Below are 23,622 nucleotides of genomic sequence, written 5' to 3' on the forward strand. Positions count from 1 at the left end.
TGATCAAAAAATGTCTTCCTTGTAAGTGGCTGATATGAAAACATGTTAGTACCTCAGAGGTTAATTCTGTTATGGAGAAGATGAAATGCTTTAATAATATAGGAACTATGGGAAGCTTAGATTAGAAAGTTAAATTTATTTAATGCCAGTATAAATAATTTAGTACTACTGTGTTAGGGCTAGTATAGTATACTGAGCTGGAGAGAAAGTCATGTTTGGAGATATTACCTGTTAGCTTTACAGGATGACTTACAAGATCCTGTTTTAGACAGATTGCATGAAAATTAAATAGCTATAGGAAAGACGCATCTTTAGTCCTAATCATTGCATGGATTCTTGGCCAAAAAAAAAAAAAAAACAGTTTGGCCCGAGTCTTTTATTTTAGGCTATTAAAATAATTAATAATTAAGTTCAACCATTATACATTAGGAATTTAGTTTTCTGTTCACAGCTGGGTTCTCTAAGTACTATATGGTAGAATTCTGGTCATCCCCACAGCCTTGTAATATTATGTTTCAGAAATACAGTTGTAATAGTTATAGTGACATACAAAATGAGTATTTCAAGGAACTAGGGGTATAATTTTGGTCCAATCAATTTTTATCTCACCCTTTTCTGTCCCATAAATTGATTGAAATATAAGTGAACAGATCGTGATTTTCTAGACATAAATGTAGACTGAAACATTTTAAGCAGGCCATGGAGCTTTGATAAAGGAAAGACTTGTGTGTTTTTTTTTTTTAATTTTGTTTGTTTTGTTTTTGACTTTCAGCAGTTACACATTGTTCTCACAGGGAGCTTATTCTTTCTCCTTGTGGTGAGGAGAGGATTGTGAACCTCTGTAATGAATCTACTGAGGCAGAAATGAGTTTTCAGCAGATGTGTCATTTCTCTTTTGGTACTTGTATTATCCCTTGGTTTGCTGACAGGCCCTGGATTGGAATTTCAGTGCTGGTTTTTGTTGTTGTTGTTTTTATACTACTGGGGACTGAACCCAGGCGTGCCCTACCATTGAGCTATATCCTCAGCCCTTTATATCTTTTTTATTTTGAGACAAGGTTTCACTAAGTTGCTGAGGCTGACCTCAAACTTGAGATTCTCCTGCCTCAGCCTCCCACGTAGCTGGGATTACAAACATGCACCCCTGCAATAATGGTGTTCTTTTTAAAGACATTACTTTCAAGTGTAGAAGTGAATTTAAAATTTAATTTCTGTTTTACAGGATGACTTACAAGATCCTGTTTTAGACAGATCTAAAAGGGAAAAAGGGAAAAAAAGTTACTAGAAATGGCTTTCCTTTGAATGGGTCCAGCCATGTAGAGCTATACATAACCTTTGTGAGGTGAAGGAGGCCTGGGTCTCCTGGTATAGCCCCTTCTCAGCTCTGGGCCGAGCAGCCCCAGGGACCAGGGTATTGTTCCAGCTTCATCTAAACTCAGACCCCAGGACTAGAGTGTAGCTCTCAAGGTGTGGCTCCTAGACCAGCAGCAGCAGCATCACACTTATTAAAATCATCAGGCCCCGCCTCAGCACTGCAGAATCAGAAGCCTAGGGATGGGGCCTAGTATTGTGCTTTATTGGCCTCTCAGGATAATTTGGTGCAAGTTAAATTTGAAAACCACTACCCTAGAGCAATAATTCTTAAATGTCAGTGTGTATCAGTTGCCTAGAGAGTCTTTGCCAAATACCAGTGTCTGAGTCCCACTCTTGTAGACCATGATTAGTAGGCCCAGAAGGGAACTAAACATCATCGTCTTATAAAATGTCAGCTGTCTCTCAGCGAACTGTCACCATCATTCAAATCTTAGCTCAGAACAATTCCTGCTTCTTGATGACCTCTCCATCTGTGGTGCTTAGATCTCTGGGGTTGGTATGACGGTCTCAGAGCAAAACAGGGCTGTTACCTTCCTACTTCTGTATCCTGAGCAATTAGTAAAGTTGCCCAAGATTCCCTTTTTTGGCAATCTCATTATATGTCTGACTCATGATAAGCTGGCAAACAACCCAAATGTAGATTTATTTCTTGTGCTCATTTATGCTTTTTGCTGAGTATAAAGGGAATGAAAACATTATTTTTTTCCTTACTGTGTGATAAGTGCTATGTAAGTGAATCATAGATCATTTCACTGTGACAAGATGAGGTGGCTTTTATTAGGAGGCAAGTTGTGAATAATTCACAAGTAACAAACTGGAGTTACCCTTGACTTCAATCCCTCACTTACTGTCTCTGTGACCTTTGGCAAGGTATTTAAACTCTGTGTGTCTCCATTTCCTTACAATGTAAAATGATGGTAACAATTTTAACTACTTGGAAGAGTTGTTGTGTATTAATAAGATTTCAGGCACCTAGTCTAGTGCCCAAAACATAAGCATTTAGTGAATTATCTGTTAGTAACATTTGTAGGGAAGAAATGAGTCAGAAAGCAGGTCACCACCTTGCTGTAGGTTGGCTCCTGCATGGACGTCTAGCATTTGCTCTAAGCCATGGAAGATACTTAAGGTTTCCCCCAGCAAGGAGGGACATGAGAAAAGCAAGTCTCGGAGCCTACAGAAGGGACGGTGGCACTGCTGTCAGCAGCCTGTCAGGAGAAGGAGCTTGGTTGAAGGCCAAGGTTCTCCTCCACAGAACGTCTCTGAGTACTCTGATCAGAAGCTGTTTTCATATTTAGGATGTCATTTCATATGACATTTGGAAGTTACCTGACAGTGGTTCTCATAGTTTCCTTAGCTAGATGATTAGGTGGTGCGCTGGGGCGAGGGAGCTGTGAAAAGCCCAACCTGGCTTCTCAGGCCTCTGGTCTCCCACCCCTTCCCCCAGGGCCTAGGACATCTTGCGTACTGGTGTGGCTAGACATGATAGGGAAAGTCATCTTCCCCAGTTAAAGATGATTTGTTTTGAAAGTTATTCTTCTTTTAATATATTTAGTGTTTAGAATTTGACTGTGTATGAAGTACATTGTAGAAATGTATTTGACATCTAAATTAGATATTTTAGCAGTGAATTTTTAATCAAAATTTGAAAAGATATGACTCTTAATTTGATTTATTTAATCAGTAGTATTACTGTATTGATAAATATAGCTGACTCCTACAAACTTGAGATTTTTCACAGTAGCCTGGACAAAATACAATATGCTTGGGTTATATCACTGCCTTTAATTGGAAAGTAAAATTCTATTTCCCTTGTACTTAAGATTCCAAAAACAGATGGAATACAAGTTAAAAAAAAAAAAAAAAGTTTGTGGGTCCCACCTAAATTTCAAGATTAAAATCTTATTTTGGCTAAAGGGAAAACTTCTTAAGTTTCAGTTTGAAATAGATTTTAATTAAACAGAACTTGAAGCTCATTTTTTGTTTTCTAAGGTGAATTCTTAGAATTGTTCCTCAGGTGAGTATGTTTCTCATCGTTCCCTCTTTTTCTCTTTCCAGGTTTTTATTGGTGCATTATAGTTGTACATATGATGGGATTTGTTGTTATATATCCATGCATGCACAAAACATAACAATATACTTTAGTCATTATCACTCTGTAATACTTCTTCCTCCCTCCCCATCTTCCACTGACCTGATCGCCCTTGGTTTTTCATGAGATTCCCATCCACTCTCCATCTTTCTTGTTCTTTTTCCTCTCTAGCTTCCATATATGAGAGAAAACACTTGATCCTTGACCTTTTGAGTTTGGCTTATTTCACTTAATGTAATGGTTCTTAATTCCATCCATTTTCCTGAAAATGACATAATTTCATTTTTCTTTATAGTTGAGTAGAACTCCATTGTGTATATATACCACATTTTCTTAGTTCCATAGTTTGGCTATTATGAATTATGCTCCTGTAAACATGGGTGTGCATGTGTCACTGTAGTATGATGACTTTAATTCTTTAGGATAAATATCTAGGTGTGGTATAGCTAGACATGTGGTGGTTCCATTCCTAGTATTTTGAGGAACCACCATAGCACCAATACCACCAACAGTGTAAAAGTGTTCCTTTTTTTCCACATCCCTCTAGCTTTCATTATTATTTATATTCAGGATGACTGCCATTCTGACTGATATGAGATATCTTAGTGTTAGTTTTGATTTGCATTTCTCTAATTGCTCATGATGTAGGACATTTTTTCATATATTTGTAAGCGATTTTTATTTCTTATGAGAAGTACATGTAATTAATTCGCCCATTTATTAATTGGGTCATTTGAGGGTTTTGCTGTTAAGTTTTTTTTAAAATTTTATATAGTACATATTAATTCCTTTGTCAGGAAAGTAGCTAGCTAGTATTTTCTCCCATTCTATAGGTTCTGTCTTCACATTCTTGTTTCCTTTGCTGTGCAAAAGCTTTCAGATTTGATACCATCCCACTTATTAACTTAGCATTATTTCCTAAGCGTTAGGGGTCTTATTGCGAAACTTGTTGCCTATGCCTATATGCTGGAGTGTTGACCTGGAGTTATATAGCATTTGCTCTAAGCCATGGAAGACACTTACGGTTTCCCCTAATTCCTAGGTCTTTGATCCATTTTGAGTTGACTTTCATGCAGGATGAGGTATAAAGGTCTAATTTCATTCTTCTACATAGGAATAAGCAATTTCCCCATTTGTTAAAAAGGCTATCTTTTTCTCCAGTGTATATTTTTGACACCTTTGTCAAGTATCAGATGGCTATAAATGTGTGGATTTGTCTGTGTCTTTTGTTCTTTACCATTGGTCTATGTGTCTGTCTTGATGTCATTACTATGCAGTTTTTGTTCCTATAGCTCTGTAGTATAATTTGAAGTTAGATTTTGATATGCCTCTACTATTCCTTTTATGGCTTAGAATTGCCTTGACTATTTCAGGTCTTTTATTCTTCCAAATGAATTTTAAGATTTTTTTTTTTTTTTTTTTTAGTTCTCTGAAGAATGCCATTGGTATTTTGATGGGGATTCTATTAAATCTGTATATTGCTTTTGGTAGTGTGACCATTTTAATAATATTAATTCTCCTTATCCATGAACATGGAAGGTCTTTCCTATCATCTAAGGCCTTCTTCGATTTTCTATAGAAGACTTCATTATAGAAGTCGTTCACCACGGGGTTATATTTATTGCTAAGGGGTTTTTGTTTCTGCTTTTTGTTTTTTGTTTTGAGACAATTGTGAGTGGAATTGTTTTTCTGATTTCTTTCTCAGCAGATTCATTGTTGTTATATAGGAAAGCTATTGATTTTTGTATGTTGATTTTATAATTTGCTACTTTGCCAGATTTGCTTCTTAGCTCTTAACAGTCTTAGTCATCATTCTCTGTTATGAGGATTGGGAAGTTATTTTCACACACTACCATTTTTCACTCTAAAACAAAGGAGACAATACTTGCCTTTGTCCTCACCTCCTTCAGCTTTCTCAGCCTTCAGTACCCAGAGTTCTTCATGTTTTTCCCAGGATACAAGACACCATCCTATTTTATCAGTTCTTCAGTTTTATTTTATCTTTGATTGTCCCTTTGTCATTAAAACTAATTAATGTTAGCTTAGTTGTATCAGCTGCACAGGAAAATGGTTTTCATGAATTTTTTACTGAAACAAAATGTAGTTTTATAAAAATGGAAGGATAGGTTGAACTGAGTATTTTAGAGTCTAGGTGTTTGGTTTCAGGACTACACACTGTTTGAATAAAGTGAAAGCAAATTTGTTGACTTTTCTAAATGTCTGCTTCATTTGGCAAAAGGCAGCGGTTGAATTAAAAGTATGGTTTGAAATGATTTTTTGGTCAGATTTGTACCGTATTAGGTCCAAGTTATGACAGGAAAGTGTGGTGGGCACAGGAAGGCCTTTGAACCCCTTGAACCCCAAGGGACCAACTCCACATCCCAGTCTGACCAGTCTGACCCGTGTCCAAGATAAAATCAAGGTTAAGTGCCTGCACTTAGCCAAGCTTCAGTTCCTTTGCTTGTAAACTGGACAAAGTGATCCTGCCTCATTGGACCAGAATAGAAATTAGAGGCAGTATTGCATGTATCAGATCTAAACTGCATACACAATAGCTGCTATGTCATTAGGTCACCTTACTAAGCTCTTTGAGTTGACTGTAGTGCCATTACCTCTAAAAGCAGAGATCATAGTTCCTACTCCAGAGCGTGGCGTGGTTTGCAGCTTGTTGGTTGTGATGCTTTCACTGCTCCTATTCTCATCCACCCCTGGGCTTTCATCCTCACTGCTTCCCAGGGCGTGGTTTAGGAGGAAGCCAGTCCTCTTGGCCATAATTCAGAAGAAGGACTGAAACATGTTATTAGCAGGCTGGTCACATCATAGAGTAAGGCATGGCCGTCGTGGGCTAGGAAGGAGAGGGACCTGTGTGTGCCAGCACTGTGCCCTTCCTCCTGCTTGCTCAGCACACTTCCTGCTCTGTTGGAAGAATAGCAGTCTCTGAAGAAATCAGAAGGATAACAGTTCTGCAAATTAGCATTTTAGAGTTCACCAAAGTGCTTTTGGCCGCTTGAATCCTTTTCTGATTGTATCTTAAAGTATAAGATGTTAGAAATTAGTGCCATGCACGGTGGGTCATGCTCATAATCCCAGCTGCTTGGGGGGCTGAGGCAGGAAGATGGCAGATCTGAGGGCAGCTGGGCAACTTAGCAAGACCTTGAAGGGCTGGGGATGTAGCTCGTGATAGAGCGCCCCTGGGTTCAACCCCTCCCTCAGTACCACATACACACATAAAAAAAAATTAAAAGATATCCCCAATGTCCTTTAGTTAAATAATTCTGTCAGTGTGGCAAATATGATATTGTTCCCTTCTTATAGATGAGAAAACTGTTGCTTAAAGGTGTTAGATAATTTCCCTGAAGTCCTTCCCCAAAGTGACTAGCAGGATTCCCAAAGAAATTGCACTCCTAAAGAGAATTAAAATGCTGCCAAACGTTATTTGTTTTGGTGGTGGTGGGTAATGGTGAGGATTGTGTTTTTAAGGCTAAGATTATATGCCTAGCAAATGCTTCTGAGTGAAAGGTCAGAGAATCATAGAGCTACAGACATAAGGAACTATAGAGGCTTTGGGGAAATAAGTGAATTCACAGAAGAAATCAAATCATCTTGATACTTGTATTTTCTGATCTTTAAAAGAAATCCTTCAAAAATGACTCATATCTCATAATCTTTGTTTTATTTTGTTTAGCAGAGTAGAACAGCAGTTTTAAGCAACTAATGACCTCACTTCCTTTGTGTTAAAGTAGCTAAGGACTATTTAAGACGCACAGAGCAAAAGAAAGGCTAAGGCCGCTTGGAGTACAAAATGAGCTTGTCTCAGAAGGACTGTGGGCCAGCAGATGGTGGAAAGCACCTTGACGTCTAGAATATATTTGCACCTGTGCCTAGGGTAAAGGAAAGGAATGGTGGGTTGAACACTGGAAGGACCTTAAGGTAAATCTTGTAGTTGAGGAAATTTGTTATACCATTGAGAAAAAACCACAACTTACTGTCTGGTTTCTCTTTCTGAGAAGAGAAAGAGGGAAGTCATTTCTGCTATCATGATGACTTTTAAAGTTTTTTCCTTTCCAGTGGCAAGAACATTTGTTATTTTCCAATTGTGAGAAGAAGACCTTATATTAATATCATTAAAGCAATTTTATGAGACTCAAGAAGCAAGAGTTTTTTAATCTTTTAGTGTTACTCTGAAAGACTAAAGTGCTTATAAAAAAGACCTTATGCAACCCCTCAGTAAAACAGAATCTAGGAAAAGTAAGGCCCTTTGTAATGGGGTTTTTCTGTACTTTACCACAGATAAGTATTTGCTAAATTCCACACCATGAGGAAGATATCTAGTTGTGGGTGTTACAAATAAAGATGTTATAAACATTTGTGTGAAGGTTTGCATATTAATTTCTCTAGAGTAAATACCTAAGAATGGGATTGCTAGGTTATATGATAGTGGTGCATTTCGTGCTGTAAAGGGACTCTGTTCTCCAATGTGGCTAACCATTTTTCATTCTCATTAGAAAAATAATAGAGTTCCAGTTGCTTCTTATTCTTGTGTGTGTGATGTCAAACATCTTTTGTGTCCTTATTTACTATCTATAAAAACTCTTTACCTAATTCATGTTCCATTTTGAGCTCACTTTTATATCAGGTATAAGGTTAAGTTGAGGTTTATTTGTTTCTTCCTGTGAATGTCCAGTTGTTCCCACACTATGTATTAAAAAGATTCTTCTCTCTCCATAAAACAACTTTTACACCTTTGTCAAAGATCAAGTGGCCACATCTGTGTGGGTCTATTTCTGGAGTTTGTGTTCTGTTGTCTTGATCTGTGTGTCTGTCTCTCTTCCATGCTGCCTTGATTACTGTAGTGTTTGGTAAGTTCTAAAATCAGGTATTGTGATTCTTGCAAATTTATTATTATTTTTCAGATTTGCACTAACTAGTTCCTTTGACTTGCCACATAACTTTTAGAATCAGCGTGTCCTCATCTCCTCTTTTAATCCTGATGTGAACTGGGTGCACTGACCAACACTGTAACCCCAGGGTACTCCCAGCAACTTCAAAGGGTAAGGCGGGAGGATCACAGGTTGAGGCGAGCTCTGGCAACTTAGCAAGGCCCTGTCTCACAATAAAATAAAAAAAGGGGTAGTAATGTAACTCAGTGGCAGAACGCTTACCTAGCATGTGGGAAGCCCTGGGCTCAATCTTCAGTATCTTGCCTCACCCTCACCACCCCCAGAAGAACCAAAAGAATCCTGTGGGGGATTTTGTTTGACTGTTTTGAAGTGAGAGGCCACTATAGGTCAATTGGGGGAGAATTAATAATTTTATTGTGAAGTCTTCCAGTTCATGAATACTATATGATTCTATTTGGATAGGTATTTAGTATTCCAGCATTGTCTTTGGTTTCCATTTATTTTGTTTCTTTCCTGTGTGTTACCCGCCTCCATCCCATACCTTACAACCTACTCCACCCTGTCCCACTGGCTGGGATGTCTAGTTAGTCTAGTTAGCTGTTGAACAGGAGTGATGAGAGTAGGCACCCTTGCTCCTTTTCTTAAAGGGAAAGTATGTAATCTTTCATGGCTACCGTGATGTGGATATTTTTGTAGGTGCCCTTTTCAGGTTGAAGAAGCTCCCTCCTATTCCTAATTTGCTGAGAATTTTTATCATGAATATGTTGGATGCTGTCAGATGCTTTTCCTTTATCAGTTGATATAATCTGTTTTTTCTTCTTTAGACTATCAATATGATGGAGGAAATGGTAGAATAGAAAACAGGAAGAAAAGAGAAGAAAAGAAGACTAGAGAATTTCCCCCATTCTCTGAACCTTTAGAGACATCCCTTCTGCTTTGAGGCAGACTTTCGTAGAACTCTGTCTATGCACACATCCACTCCTGAATTTAGTCTTCATGAGTTCAGGCTAGAAAATAATGGAAGGGGAAGTGGCAAGTTCTCTATTGATTTGATAAAATTAAAATTATATACTTCCACATATCTGCCACCTATGATATGATTTCCAGAGTTCTTTGTACAGGTTTAATAGCTGCATTCAATGAGGAACACAGGGTAGAAGGTGCCTTGGGTCTGGGGATGATGTAGTTCAGTGGTGGAGCACTTGCTTAGCATTCACACAGTCCTGGGTTGACTCCAGACCTGTGGGAAGCTAACAAAATGTGCAGTCCACACAGACAGAGGGTTGAGGGAAAGGACAGCAGTCTCATCAGTGGGGCATTTGATGGTCTGGAGGATTTGTTTCGGTCAACTAGTTAGGAAATGTAAAGGAACAAGGAAGATAGGAATAATATTCCCACTGTACTTTTTAACTGTATTAGATGTTGAATTTCTAGACCATAAAGGCGATGTTAATATGTCTTTACTCTCCATAACACTGTGCACATAGGAAACTCCCAGTTGGGATTTTTACACATCTGAATGGCGTCCTGCTATAGCAGTGGCTGCTTAAGGGGCTGTGGCAGATGACTTCAGAGTTGTTGGGTGAGGCTGGAGAAAGGGGGTGTATCTACCTGGGCTACCCAGGTCTTGGTCTTGAGTTACTCATTTTGTTCTTCTTTATTCCATAGCATTGCTTTAGGAACAAGTAATAAATACTCTGTTTGATGATTTTGACTTGTTTATTTTGATTGAAGAATTGCTGCTTCTTAAACTTGTATTGTCATCTTCCCCCCTTTCTCCAGGATCAGAATTCAGGCTATAAATGAAATTGGAGCTGGACCATTTAGTCAGTTCATTAAAGCGAAAACTCGGCCATTACCACCCTCGCCTCCCAGGCTAGAATGTGCTGCAGCTGGTCCTCAGAGCCTGAAGCTAAAATGGGGAGACAGTAACTCCAAGACGCACACTGCCGATGACATAGTATACACTTTGCAGCTGGAGGACAGAAACAAGAGGTACGGAGCTGAGGGCACACCAGGGACTTCTTGGCCTTGGCATGGGGTGAAGTCTCAACTCATTCTGTCTTACTCACTTTCTCTTAAACACTCTTCCTTCTCATTCAAAGAAGGGGCTGTGTATTTGACTCTTGCATTTTATTCCCAAAGTTGTCCCCTCCAATTTCCATTTAGAATTTCCAAGCATTCAAAAGATCCTGATTTCCCTGTATGTGTAGTATATGTATTCTTTTCCCTTCATAAAGCCAAATAATGAAGAGAAATAAGAAAGGAAAATGTCATTTCACTCTATGAAATAATGTATATTAGTCACGAGTACAGAGGGAGATAAGAATCAGGAAGAGATGTTACCTCTTTAAATATTTAGCAACCACTGGGACAACATGTTTACAAATCTGTGGATGATGTACAGATGAGGATTTTGCTCTGTAACTGTGGGCAATGCAAGATCAAATTAACCAGAGCAAATAGGAGATATTTTATGAGTATTTCCATGGCCAGAAAACACTTGTGGCTATAGAAATCAAATCCAGCCTTTTGTGACATTATTTGTTTAACCTAACTTCATTTCCTCTGAAAATGGCCAATCAGAAGATAGGCGGCTAAACTGTATTTGGGGATGATCAGATACTAAGCGAAAGTTAATGATGACAGAATGTTCCATCGCCAAAGGTCCTGATCAGAGAGTCAAGCAGAGGGGTTGGGGGATCACCATACAACTAAGGTAGCAATGGAGGAAACAGCATGCTTCCCCTTGCCGCTGAAGCGCAGAACCAGTGCTGGAATGGAAGAATCTCTGGAATTTCCTCTTTGTGCTTTGTAGTATTCTGTTTACATGGGGTCTCAGTTTCCACAGGATTCCCCATCAGATTTCAGTCTCCCACTCTGTAAGCAGGCATTTTGATTGATTTGGGTGTAGTGGAGTCTGGGGGCCTTCTGTGAAGACCAAGATTCAGAGCAATACAAGGGAGCCTGCTACATCTGGCTCCTGTTCTCATAGCCACTGCAGTACACCGAGCTTCATAGAGACAGCTCCAGGCTACATCAGGGCTGGCCAGGCACCAGGAAAAACAATCTGTCATGGGCAAAGGAGGTCATAAGAAGCTGAAAGACAAAATGTCATCATACGCATTCTTTGTGCAAACTTGCTGGGAGGAGTTCAAGAAGCAGCCCCCTGATATCTCCAGTCAACTTCTCAGAGCTTTCAAGGAAGTGCTTAGAAGAGATGGGAGACCATGATTGCTAAGAAGAAAGGGAAATTTGAAGACATGACAAAGACAGACTAGGCCTATGATGAAAGAGCCTTGAAAATCTATACCTCCTAAAGGGGGAAACAAACAAGAAGTTCAAGGGCCCAACACACCCACAAGACTTCCTTCAACCCTCTTGTTCTACTCTGAGTATCATCCAAAGAAGAACCCGGCCTGTGCAATGGTGGGATTGCAGAGAAGCTGGGAGAGATGTGGAAACAACACCACTGCAGATGAAGCAGCTTCAGGAAAAGAAGGAGCTGAAGGAAAAATAAGAAAGAATGCAGCTGCACACCCAGCTAGAGAAAGCTTGGTGCAAGAAAGGGAGTCATCAAGGCTGAACAAGGAAAAAGAGGCAAGAAGGGCACCATGAAGAGGAAGGGAAGGAGGGAGGTGTGAAGATAAGGTGATTATGCTTGAGTTGGTTCCTGTGAAGTTCTTTCCCTGTCTGTAAAGCATGGAACTCCTTGAACATGGCTCATTCCTTTAAAAAAAAAAAAAAAATTGAAATGTAAGGCTGTGGTAGATTTGTTTTTAGATTGTACAATGACCTTTTTTATGTAGTTAACACACTACCAAGTGCGCCAAACACACTACCAGATGTGTCTTTAGGTAGCCCTGTCCTGGTGATATTTTCAGATTCTTGCCAGGTACAGTTATGGGGAATATAACTTCACGTGGAAACTTGTTGTTCAGCACAAATTAGTTATATATGAGTTCAGTGTTTTTTCAAGTTCAGAAGTCTCTGGTGCAGCTTACATGAAATACTTATTGTTCTGGTAACAGTATTATTTTGTAATTGGAAAAAAGGTTGCAGTTACTCTGTTGACATTCTGAATGTGTCTAAGTAAGTACAATGTCTTATTAGTAAAAAGAGGATGGGGGAAGAAAGGGAAGTAGGAAGGAAGAAAAATATCCTCACGAATAATGATAGAACAAATAGTACCACAGGGGAAAGGGTCTAGGAATTAGGAGGAGCAGTGGCCGTCCTCCAAAGATGGAGGCACGAACAACAGGGAAGGTTTCATTTGAACTTGATTTTGAAATGCCTCGCAGATCCAATAGTTTGAAGATAGGAGAACAAAAAGCGACTGCCCTATTGGAAACTGGTGCTGGTGTAGAAAGCACAGAGAGAGCAGTGCTCTCTCCTGACAGGTTCATTAGAGATTAAATTCATTTTCCCTCATGCACAAGATCACTCATCCCATGGTGCTAGATTTCTTTGGATGTGTTTTCATAGGATGATTATTTTCTTATGAGGAACTCTTCAACTGGAGAAGGCTGGCGAGAACAGAAGAGAAACCACGATAAGTATATAAAGCTAACCTTGGGGGTGAATTTTAAATGAGTCTTACATTTTTTCCCCAGGCTTCATTGATGATGGAAAGAACCATCCTTAGAGAATATCTTTTAGAAAAAAATCTGTATAAAAAGAATATCTGTAGAATAAGGGAAGCACAGAAGAGTTACGGAAGCTGATGGCCGAGTTGGGATCACAGCCAGTGCCTCATACTCACACCGCCTCTGCTGCTACCTCCAGGGAGGCAGGAGGCCAGGCACCCCCATCTGGCTGCAGTCCTTCCCTGTGGGGCAGCCATCCATGGTGGCTCATGGAGAACTCTACATGTGATACAGAACAGCTCCTGGGCACACAACAAAAGCTCCACAAGCACTTGACCAAATGAGTGTGCTGTCGTGAGGCATTTAAATATGCCAGGCAGAAAACAGTGCAGAAACCTAGTGATCAATACATTCTCCCTACAGCCGCCCCAAATAAATAGAGCCCGACTGGCCTTGTTCATCAAATAAATGATGCTAAATTTAAGTGGCAATTTAAGAAATCTGACCATTACAAACAATGTTTTTCTTAATTTCATGAGCTAGGATCCAAATTTATCTTTTCTAAATTAGATTTGCCAGTGCTCTCAGAAAGTTATTAAAGTGATGGGAATACAGAGCTTAATAAATTCTCATTCTATTTGTGGAATAATTTTATTCTGGGATTTAATAGGATGAGACAGCCTAGTTTTAGTTGGAAGATGACCTTCCTCTGTATCTTGAAAGTGAACTCTTGGAGTGAATGACCTTGAATCCAAGACTTTAGATTTGAATCTTGACTCCTGAGGATCAGGAAGAAGCCATTTGAGTTGGACTCATCATAACGTTTGGTGTTAGCCTCGCTTTGTCAATTCTGGCCTTGAGCTGGGTCACTGGGACTTGGCCTGGCCTCTCCAGGTGAAAGAGCAGTGCCTTCTTCCCAAGCAGCAGCTGGCTTTTTCAGCAAGCTGGTTGCTAGAGCAGTTTCTAGCCACGGCTGGCAGGAACTCTGCACGTGTTCTACAGCATGCACGTTAAGTTCATTAACCAAGTTCTTGCTGTGAATGTGGCAAAAACAATACATCCTGCTGAGGCCAAGGTGAGAACCAAAGATAGGTTCAGTTGTGGTTTTATTTTCTTTCTTGTCAGCTCTAAAAGTATTTCTTTCATGCTGGAGAGGTAGCTCTTTTCCGAGCATCAGCAAGACCTGAGTTCAATTCCCATTACCTCCTAGCCCCCAAAAAGGTTCCTAGTAAAATATTTGTTTTGCCATGACCACATTACTAACTCGTCACTGGGCATTTGAGAAAAGAGTTGCTGATGTCTGAGTTGTACAGCTGTCCTTGCCAGCTATTTAAGTATTCGTAACCACTGTGCAAACTAATAACTCTGTGCGTGGTGATGGTCAGATTAAAGAGTTGCATCAGTTTTGCTTCCTAAACCATGACTCTCTCTTTCTTTATCCATGAAGAGTTTAAAGTAGATAATGATCTCTGGTGTCCTTCCCACCTTTCCACCTTAAAGCAAGGAATCTTTATAAATCTTGTGTGAACTAAATTTTTTGCAAAAATATGTCCCTTGTAAATGATTTGGGCACGTTATCTAATTATCTTCATATTTTGAGCTTTTGCATTTCACAAGTAAGGAAATAAGAAAGATACCAACTTACCTTAAGAGTGACTACTTAATGTCTAAAACCTCTAAGATCTTGTTGCATCTGTGATGTACTCATTTATGTTTATTTATATGCCTTTCAAACCATAGAAAATGCCCCCAAGACTTAAAATAATAATGTTTGCTCAAAAATAATATTTTTAAACTTTGTAAAGGAAACTTCTATTTAGTGAGCACCTACAAAGTACCAAACACCAAGAGTTTTCTCTGTGTTATTTTAGTTCTCAAGTAAAAGGTAAAATGTAAAAAGTGAAATGTGCTAGCACTTTTCTCTCTGTCCCTACGTCTGTCTGTCCCTCTCTTAAGGATAAGCCTATTTCATGTAGATTGAAGTGATCCCACAGGGCTTCTTGCCACAGCCCCTACCTCCAGGTAAATCAACCTAGAATTCACCCCAGATCATCTGAACTTGCTGTGTGGAAAGTTTCACTTCTCTTGACTAGGACATTTATTTCCCTTGTATTCAAGTTTCTGACCTGTAAGGTCTCCAGTCCACATTTAAGTAGCAGCTTTAAATCTGTGCTTTATACTTGCAGAACTAGATTTACTTAGAGATTAGATTATGAGTATTCATTCAATCAGCAATTTTTTTCTTGAATTGCTGCTATGCGTTAGGTCCTATATGAGGTATGTGACCTAGCTATAAGAGCTTATCTTGCTGAGGAAATGAATTAACATTAAACAGTGAACAGACAACACAGGAAATTTTGTTTAATTTCAACAGATAAACAAAAATCAGATTAGTTTGGCCTTATAGTGATTTAGTCTATTATTCTTAACAGATCCAACCCAGAAGATCTGAATGGCTTTCATTCCCATGTTATGCAAGAAAAATATATGCCCCAAGTAAGCATTTTCATAATGCTGTGTTAACCTAATACAGGCACGAGAATAACAGGATCAGCTCGTGTGTTCTAAGATTGTAGTGTTGTAGCAATTATTTTGAAGATGCATTTGTCTGTGTTACTGCAGTGAAATGTTGTGCTGCCCTGACAGAATTGGAGTTGATGCCAATCCTGACCCTCGCAGGGTCCATGTTCCCCGATAATTATACACAGTGCTGAGGAGGGAGGAACCGTAAATTCCAGGAACACATTTGTGGTTAATCTGTTGTTCAGGGTTAGTCAGACAGCCAGTATTTTTTAAAGTTAGTATCCAGCAAAGCGAAATTGGGCTACAGAGTAGATAATTGTCGCTTGCTCTCTATTGACTTGGCTTGGCCCGTGACACTTTCCCCTAGGCCAGGAAAAGTGGAAGGGATTTGCAGTGTTGACAGCATGATGCCTGTTGGCCTTTAGCAGAAGAAAACTCCTGCATCTTTGTGGTTTTGATGTTTCTTCAAACTCAAAATAATACTTGTTAACTAGCAAAGGTGGCTGGGATGCATGCTAACTGAGGGAAGAATGGATTTTCTCAGTGTTTGCCTGTTATAAAACAAATTCCTGCTTACATTTCTTAGTGTGCTGCCAAGTTCCATGACACAGATGTGAGGCAACAACCCAGCCTGCAAGAGACCCTCAACATTTGTTTCCTTTGCCTCTCTGGATTAGACCCCAGTCCACATGATCATTCTGGTTGGATGAATGGCATTCCTATAATTCAACCCCCCAAAGGCAGCTCTGGTTCTTGACGCAGATGTCAAATCTCTTATAAACCCTAATCTACTACTAAATTTCAAGATGATAGAAGCATATCCCCTAACTTCTCTTTGCTGTAGTTTCCCCTTCTATAAAATGAAGTAGTGATTCTGGTCTCCAGTCCCTAGTTAACAGGAGGAAAAAAAATCAGAAACATTTTTATTTATTAAAAAAGGAACATTTTAAAAGTCTACAAAACAAAGAGTTTTGCTGGTTTTGTCAGCCTCAGGCTAAAATGTGGTAAATAAGCTATTTGAGATTTTAACTGAACCAGAAATAGAATCCAAATTAGTCCTTAACCTCTCACTTAAATAAAAAATAAATAAATGGTAGAATAGAAATGAACAGCATTTTCCTCAAATTGAGGCAAGGTCACTGAAACAGAAGTGGACAAATAGTAACCTTGAAGATAAGATTCACTTCATGTATTTGAAAGCAAAGTGGGAGGTTTCAAGCTTCTCTAGTGGTCTTTAGAGATTCTGATGTCAGACATGGTAGCATAGGCCTGAGAGGAAGATCACAAGTTTGAGGCCAGCATCAGAAGCTTAGTGAGACCCTATCTCAAAATAAAAACAAAAAGGGTAAAATACTCCTGGGTTCAATTCCCAGTACCCTCCACACACACACACACACACAAAAAAAAAAAAATCTGACCTTCATTTGAGTACAAGTGAATCTCTTAATATACCAAGCACAGTTTTTAAAAATTAAAAATAGGACTTTTATGATGTTTAAAGTGTAAACAACAATAAAAAATGGAAATTAAGATTTTTTAAAGTTTGTTTAATCATTGTAAAGAGTTTCCATCATTAGTTCCTATAGTGAAATTTTATTTCTTAGAAAAGGAGCGTAGAAATTCAATCAATAAACCAAGAAGTGTTGCTGCCTAGTCACTCATAAAGAGGCCAACATCCAGCTAGGAACAGAGAATAAGAAAGTAACCCATTTTCTCATTAGTTTATTTGGAAAAAGCTCTTGGCACTTTAATGACCAGTCTGTAAATAGGTACTTCACCAACATCAAAATCAGTTTAGGAAACACCGTCCCTGCCTCAGGTGTCCCCACGTGGTACCATTTGCTTCTACCCAGATATGGCAGAACTCTGTGTTCTTGACAGACTAAAGGTAGATATGCTTCATTCCTATTTTGAATATCTTTCATCCCCAAATGCCACTTGAGTAACATAGGAAACACACAGACACACACACACACACACACACACACACACACACACACACACCATGGAACCTAGGGAAATTAAGTATAAGAGGGAAAACATGACATGTCACTCTTAATGAATATAGCTATACTGATGAATATGGTTGTACTGAGCTTTTGAACAGCTGTTGATTTATGATATTGTGAAACATATTTTGAAAGATGCCATTTGCAGCCTTAATAGACTCCCAGCCATTTCAGGTCAGCAGGTTAAGTTATTATGAATAATTAATATCAATGGTCTGTGGTTAGCTTGTAGTAGGCCTAGGGATTATAAGATAGCAGCAAGGGAGTAAACAAAACTCTTGGCATGAAGGCTTATTTTCTACTGTGTGTTTAAGTCATAAGCCATTCAAAACATTGTTCGATATTTCTTTTCAAAACAAAATTGTTTTAGGCAAACATTTTTAAACTGATTTTTTTTTACATATTATTGTTTTCCTTAAAATGATTTTTTAAAGGAAATGTAAAGATGTAATGTGACTGAACTTCTATCAGTTGTACTTGAGTACTAAAAGTCGTCTTTCACAATGTTAAAACCTAAAATAACTGAAATTAAAAATATAGCTTTCCCCTAGAATTTTCTGAAAATGTCCAGAATCTGTTGTTTTACCTTCTATTGCATATTCAATAAGTAATCCTAGAATTTGCTTGGATTTTTGCTTGGATGATGTTGATTCCTGTCAAGTGATCAAGACAGTGATCACTGTCTGGAAATTTAGCCTTGGAATATTATCTGACTTATTCAAGTTCATAGTGAATGCTACAGATTGATTGCACTATGGCCAAGGTCTCAGTATGTCTTTAGGAGCCTAAAACTTGCCACACACCCCCATGGAGTACTATGACAAGCACAATTTAAAAAAAAAAAAATTGTTTTGGCTTTTGGCTTCACAGAAATGCAGAACATCTTTCATTTTTTTTTTTTTTTTTTAGAGCAGTTTTAGGTTCACAGCAAATTAAATTGGAAGGTACAGGGATTTCCCAAGTATTCTCACCCACCGACATGTAACGCCTCCCCCGTGAGCAGCATTCCCCACCAGACAGGTACATTTGTTAGAATCGATGACCTCTGTCATTGTCACATCATCATCATGCAAGGGTGCATGGGTTCATAGTTACATTAAGACTCACTGTAGGTGTTATGTGTTCTTTGGGTTTGGACAAATGTTTGACGACCTGTACTTACCAATACAGTGTCACACAGAATAGTTCATTGCTCTTAAGTACAGAATTTTAAACAAATTCTTAAATCACTGGCAAATCACTAAGAGTAAGATCCATGTGTGTTTGTTATCATCTGAGTGTTTTGTTTCTAGGAGATACAAACAGACAAAGTTGTAGCATGGGGTGGTGGGGGAGGGGGGACACGGAGCTATCAAGAATTTATTTAGACTCTTAATGACCCATCTAATCTTTTTCTCTCTTTTCCCCTTCCCAAGTACATATTTTTAGAACTTGAGAACATTTCTCCTCATTTTTCTTTTCCCTAAGTAAAAATGCCCAGAATTCCAACTCAGTGGGCAATGCTGAGGTCTGTCCCATCTTTGTGTTTTCCTCATCAATTTGTGGCTCAGGTGTGCCAGGACAGGGTACATAGCATTCACATGCTGCTCCACTCTCTCCCCCACTCAAAAGCCTCAGGGAATGTGGGCAAGAGGGGTGCCATTCTGGGGACATCCTCAGGATTCTCTAACATGAGAAACAAGAAACATTCATCAGCCTCAGTACTTTGCCATTAATAATATTAGCGTTACAATGTTTACATAGTATTAAAGATAGTGCTCTTTACTGAATGCTTCCTAAGTGCTAATGGATTCTCCCTTTATTCTCATTTAGTTCTCCAAACAACCCCACAGGGGGAGTACCGTGCCTTTTCATAGATGAGGAAATGGCTCGCCTAGTTAGACAGCCCAAGCACCAGCTGAACTCCGCCCAGGCCTGCTGACTCCAGAGCTTCCGTTATTATTATTCCTGTTATTCTGTTGTCCCATAGAGGATGGTGACCCAGGGGATCTGTGCTGCAGCAAGCCTCACAGGTGCTCCCTCACTGGCCTCTTGTCCCCATGGGAGCCCTGGATCATGAGGCTGATGTCTGTTCCCCAGGAACAGGCAGTGGGGCTGGAGGTGGGGTAGATGACCTCAGAAATGTGGCCACTGCGACCCACAGTTTCCGGGCAGTCTCTAAGAATCCGTGTGTGATGCCACAGCAAGTGCTGGGGCTATATGTACCTCCACCTGAACTAACACTAAAATGACTTGGTGACCTCAGTTTTGGGCACGTAATGCATTCCAGGAACCAGCTGCCTGCTTACGTATTATCTCAGCGCTGCTCTTGTCAGTGCAGGAGCACTCATGGTGAAAATAACAGAGTGGACATTTCATTTGTACTCCTTGCTCACCAAATTAGATTGGTAATTTGGGGGAGAGCTGAATGTGTGCCATAGGCCATAACAGATGCAGCAGAATATCACTAATTTAGACTGAACTGTTCCTTCTTGGTCATAAACCACTGATAGAGGCCTGCATGGTAGGAGCTGAGAGCCATAGGGGACCTCAGTATCCTTTACCTGAAGGGTGGTCTGTGGCACTCTGGTCTATGACACTGGGTTCGGAGCTGTTGGATAATATGATGTATGGGACTCTTCACCATGAACTGGGCTATGCTGAACTTTCTGCCCACATTACTGTGTTTAACTCTTAAAACAATCTGTGTGGTAGATAACTGCCCCCTGTTTACAGAAGAGAGAAACTGAAGTTCTGCAGGGACAATTGATTTGGCAGTAAGGGGCAGAGAGCTGAGATTGCTGCTTAGGTCTTCCTGGGTCCAAGTCCTTGTGCTCCCACAACTCCCCAGCAGTGTGCAGGGCATGGAGGACTATGAGGGATGTCCCACCTCAGCAGCAGCATAGAACAGGAGAGCGGCAAGATAAAGCAAGTGTCACTCCTTGTGTAGTGATTCCCTATTGCCAGGCCAGAGCCAGTGTATCAAGGGCCCAAAGTTTTCCACTGTGCCTGGCTCCTTGTATGGGCACCCCAACTGCTCTGAGTCCTCATTCCCAGCTGAATTCGAAACACTCAGGGTCTCCTCCTTCCCCAGGCCGAGGGCAGTACACACTGAAGTGAGAACCCGGGCCTTCTGCATGCCTCTGCTATGTCCCAGGACCTGGGGTGCATCAACCTGTGGAGGGTCCAAGCACCAACCTGGGCGCTCTCAGTCTGAGGGAGTGGGAGGATCGGGAAAGCTGCCTGGGAACCTACCTTGTCACATGGCAAAGCTTGTGCTAAGCTCTCAGTCCTTGGTCGCACTTAAAGTCTTCAGTCACTGTGTCTTATTATGATTAATTCTACTATCACAGGAGGTCTCTGGCTTACTTATTAATGAATTTTAAAATTAGGTTGATCTTTTTAAAAAAGATGTAAGAGAATGAAGAAAATTAAGTTGGTCTTTGTAAAACATATTTGATGAGCATTTTTAATCTCTCCCAGAGTGGTTCTAGCTACAGGGGTGTTAACCTGCAGAGCCTTCAAGGCTAGACACATGCACATGGCCATAAATCACTGGCTCTGAAGTAAGAAGAATCTCACTTTTTCCACCTCCCGAAAGGGTGGGTAGTAATTATAGAACAGGGTTGGGAGAAGGATTATATTCTCATTGAGTTATGTGCTTCTGTTGTTTTGGTTGGTTTTTGTAATTTGGAATTTGAGGAGAAGGGAAAACAGAGGTTGCTGTCAGGTGAATATTTTATGCTAAGGCCTACCAGAAAGACATCTGGGATCAACGGCACTTGCTTGAGGCCTGCTCTGTTCAGAGGCTGGCAGTTTTACGTGATCCCATCACAGTGTTGGAGGAGATATTCCTGCCCGTGCTTGGCCAGCGTGAGGGATGAAGCCCCCACAGCTCACATCCAGCTTTACACCCAGAGAAAGTAAAATAACCACTATGTTCAACAACAGTGATGTGGATGGTCTCTTAGAAGGTAGACTGGGGTCCTTTTTAAAACCCTGGCTCCTCAGCATTCTAACAATGAGTGGTTGACTGTTACATTTCAGGACAAGGCAAAGCATTTTATTTAACCCATTTAAACCTCACAACAGCTCCATGGGGTAGGCTCCATCCTTACCCTTTATGTAGATGAGAAAACTGAGGCCCAGAGACTCAAGAGCTTGCTGGTATTTTGTAGCCTATGCAGCTGATTCTCATCTCAGAACTGCATTGACTGGAAGCTTGTGAGGTACCCAGATTGGGGGAGGTAAAAGGAACAAATCCACTGTGACCCTTAAAGTTTTCAGAATTCAAACCCTTGAAACAAAATACCAAATTGTTATCACAGGAAGATCCTATTTTCAGAAACCTAAAGTAGAGAGGTGAGATTTCATGGCAGATTGCATTTTGGGTTTATAAGCTGACTCATATGTCAAGTTTAGAACATGCACATGCAATTAATGAATTTTCTTATTGAATTGAGTAAAATGACACAAAGTTAGAAATGACCAAGATAAATAATTTCCCTATCAGAAAAAATAGTAATGCCCAGTCTTTCTCATCTTTTACCCTATTCTCGATGTTCTCATTTTTGCTGTTCTTTCTACTCCTCTTTTTCCCCGCCTTAAGAAAAAGGCAAAATGGGCAGCGAGTTGTGGCTCAGAGGTGAAGCTCTCACCCAGCATGCGTGAGGCACTGGGTTTGATCCTCAGCACCACATGAAAATAAAAGAAAAAGAAAAAAAATACCTTTTCAAGTGCGAAAAGCATCAACTCTTGAATAATATGCAGTCTTTTGACATCTGTCTTTAATGTCTCCCAGTGTGTGGCTTCTGCTCACAGGAGTGAGATGATGGGAAAGGTTCTCAAGAAGACATTGGATCACCCTCTTGTCTTCCTGCCCAGCCTTTCTGACCTTGGGCCCCAGTGGCCATCTTAGAACACAGGCTGACAAGGACATAGCCATTTCTTTCTGTAGGTGACAGTTTGGTGTGGGACTGATTCTGTTGATGCTTGGGCTTTCTCCCAAAACTCTCAGGATTCCCGATGTCTCTCCTTGTGTGTTTCACTCAGGAGAATCCTATGTTTTGCCTACCATCTCTTCCCTCCACTGACTGAGGACTTGGTACCTGGTTAATTAAGTGACATAGGAGTCTGTTGCCATCTGTTTTTCAGCCCTTCCCATACACATTTTGAGAACAAAATAGGGGAACTCTCCCCTCCCACCCTGAACCCCATAACTTCCTCCCGTGCCCATTTTGTCGGAAGAGAGGTAAGACAAAACAGTGATGACTCTCATCAGAACAAGAAGCAGGCCGCGATTTATTACTGCCACAGTAGGAAGTGGGCTAAATCAAGGACAAGTCAGACGTGTGCCTTTTCTAGGAAAGGCTGAAGAAAGAACAAACTACTGTTTCTCTCACATTCTCAGCTCCTTCTGCTGGGAGTACCAGGCAACAGTTCCCAAGTTCTCCAAGGAAACAGCATTGAGGTGGGCCTCCAGCAGCTGCCTCGCTCTGCCTTCACTGAAAGCAAGATGGTGAAACCTCAAACCCAAACTGGGGTGGTGGAGGGGGTGAGGGTTAAGATCTTCCTGGTCACTCTTTTATTTTTCTAAACACAAATTCAACTTTACTTTTCTTGTGTTTTTAAGTAACACTATCTTGGGACATGAATAAATTCTCTAATGGCAACATTTTAAATTTGTCATTACTATCAGCTATTTCCCCAATGCTTTTTATAAATTGGAATGCAGCTTTAAACCATTAATAAAACATTGAAGTACAAAAGAAAAATATCTAGTCTAGAAACAGCAAGTTTTGATGTATTTGAAAATTGTATGTATGCTATTTGCTCAATTACACAACAAAATGAGAGTCCTGAGTGCTTCAGTTAATGTCTTAGTGACAGTGAGCACTACTGCCTACATGTATGATTGAATTTGGGCACAATTATATATTGAACCTGTTTTCAAAAGGAAATACCCTACTTAGAGCACAGCATGCCAGGAAAGCAGTACTGTTCCTAATATTGTTCTCCAGACTCTTAAAAAAAAAATGGAGCTTTATGGCAATTTTGTAATGAAAATCTAACACTTTCACTTCTTAAACTGGACTTCCATTTGTGATATAATTAAGGGCAATTATCCCTGTTAGAGATTCTGGCCCAGAATCTGAGGCTGA

At 40.0% G+C, this 23,622-nt stretch overlaps 1 protein-coding gene across 5 annotated transcripts in view; it reads left to right on the plus strand.

Moving 5' to 3' along the window:
* The window catches only part of Fndc3b (fibronectin type III domain containing 3B), a 327,023-nt gene that overhangs the window by 284,744 nt on the left and 18,657 nt on the right, over nt 1-23,622 (plus strand). For all 5 annotated transcript variants that reach the window (XM_005332466.5, XM_040270089.2, XM_040270091.2 and 2 more), the window contains one exon: nt 10,147-10,359. In XM_005332466.5, the coding sequence (XP_005332523.2) occupies nt 10,147-10,359 (213 nt within the window). The remainder of the gene's footprint in view (nt 1-10,146; nt 10,360-23,622) is intronic.

Source organism: Ictidomys tridecemlineatus, chromosome 3 (genome assembly GCF_052094955.1).
Source record: "Ictidomys tridecemlineatus isolate mIctTri1 chromosome 3, mIctTri1.hap1, whole genome shotgun sequence".
NCBI lineage: Eukaryota > Metazoa > Chordata > Mammalia > Rodentia > Sciuridae > Ictidomys > Ictidomys tridecemlineatus.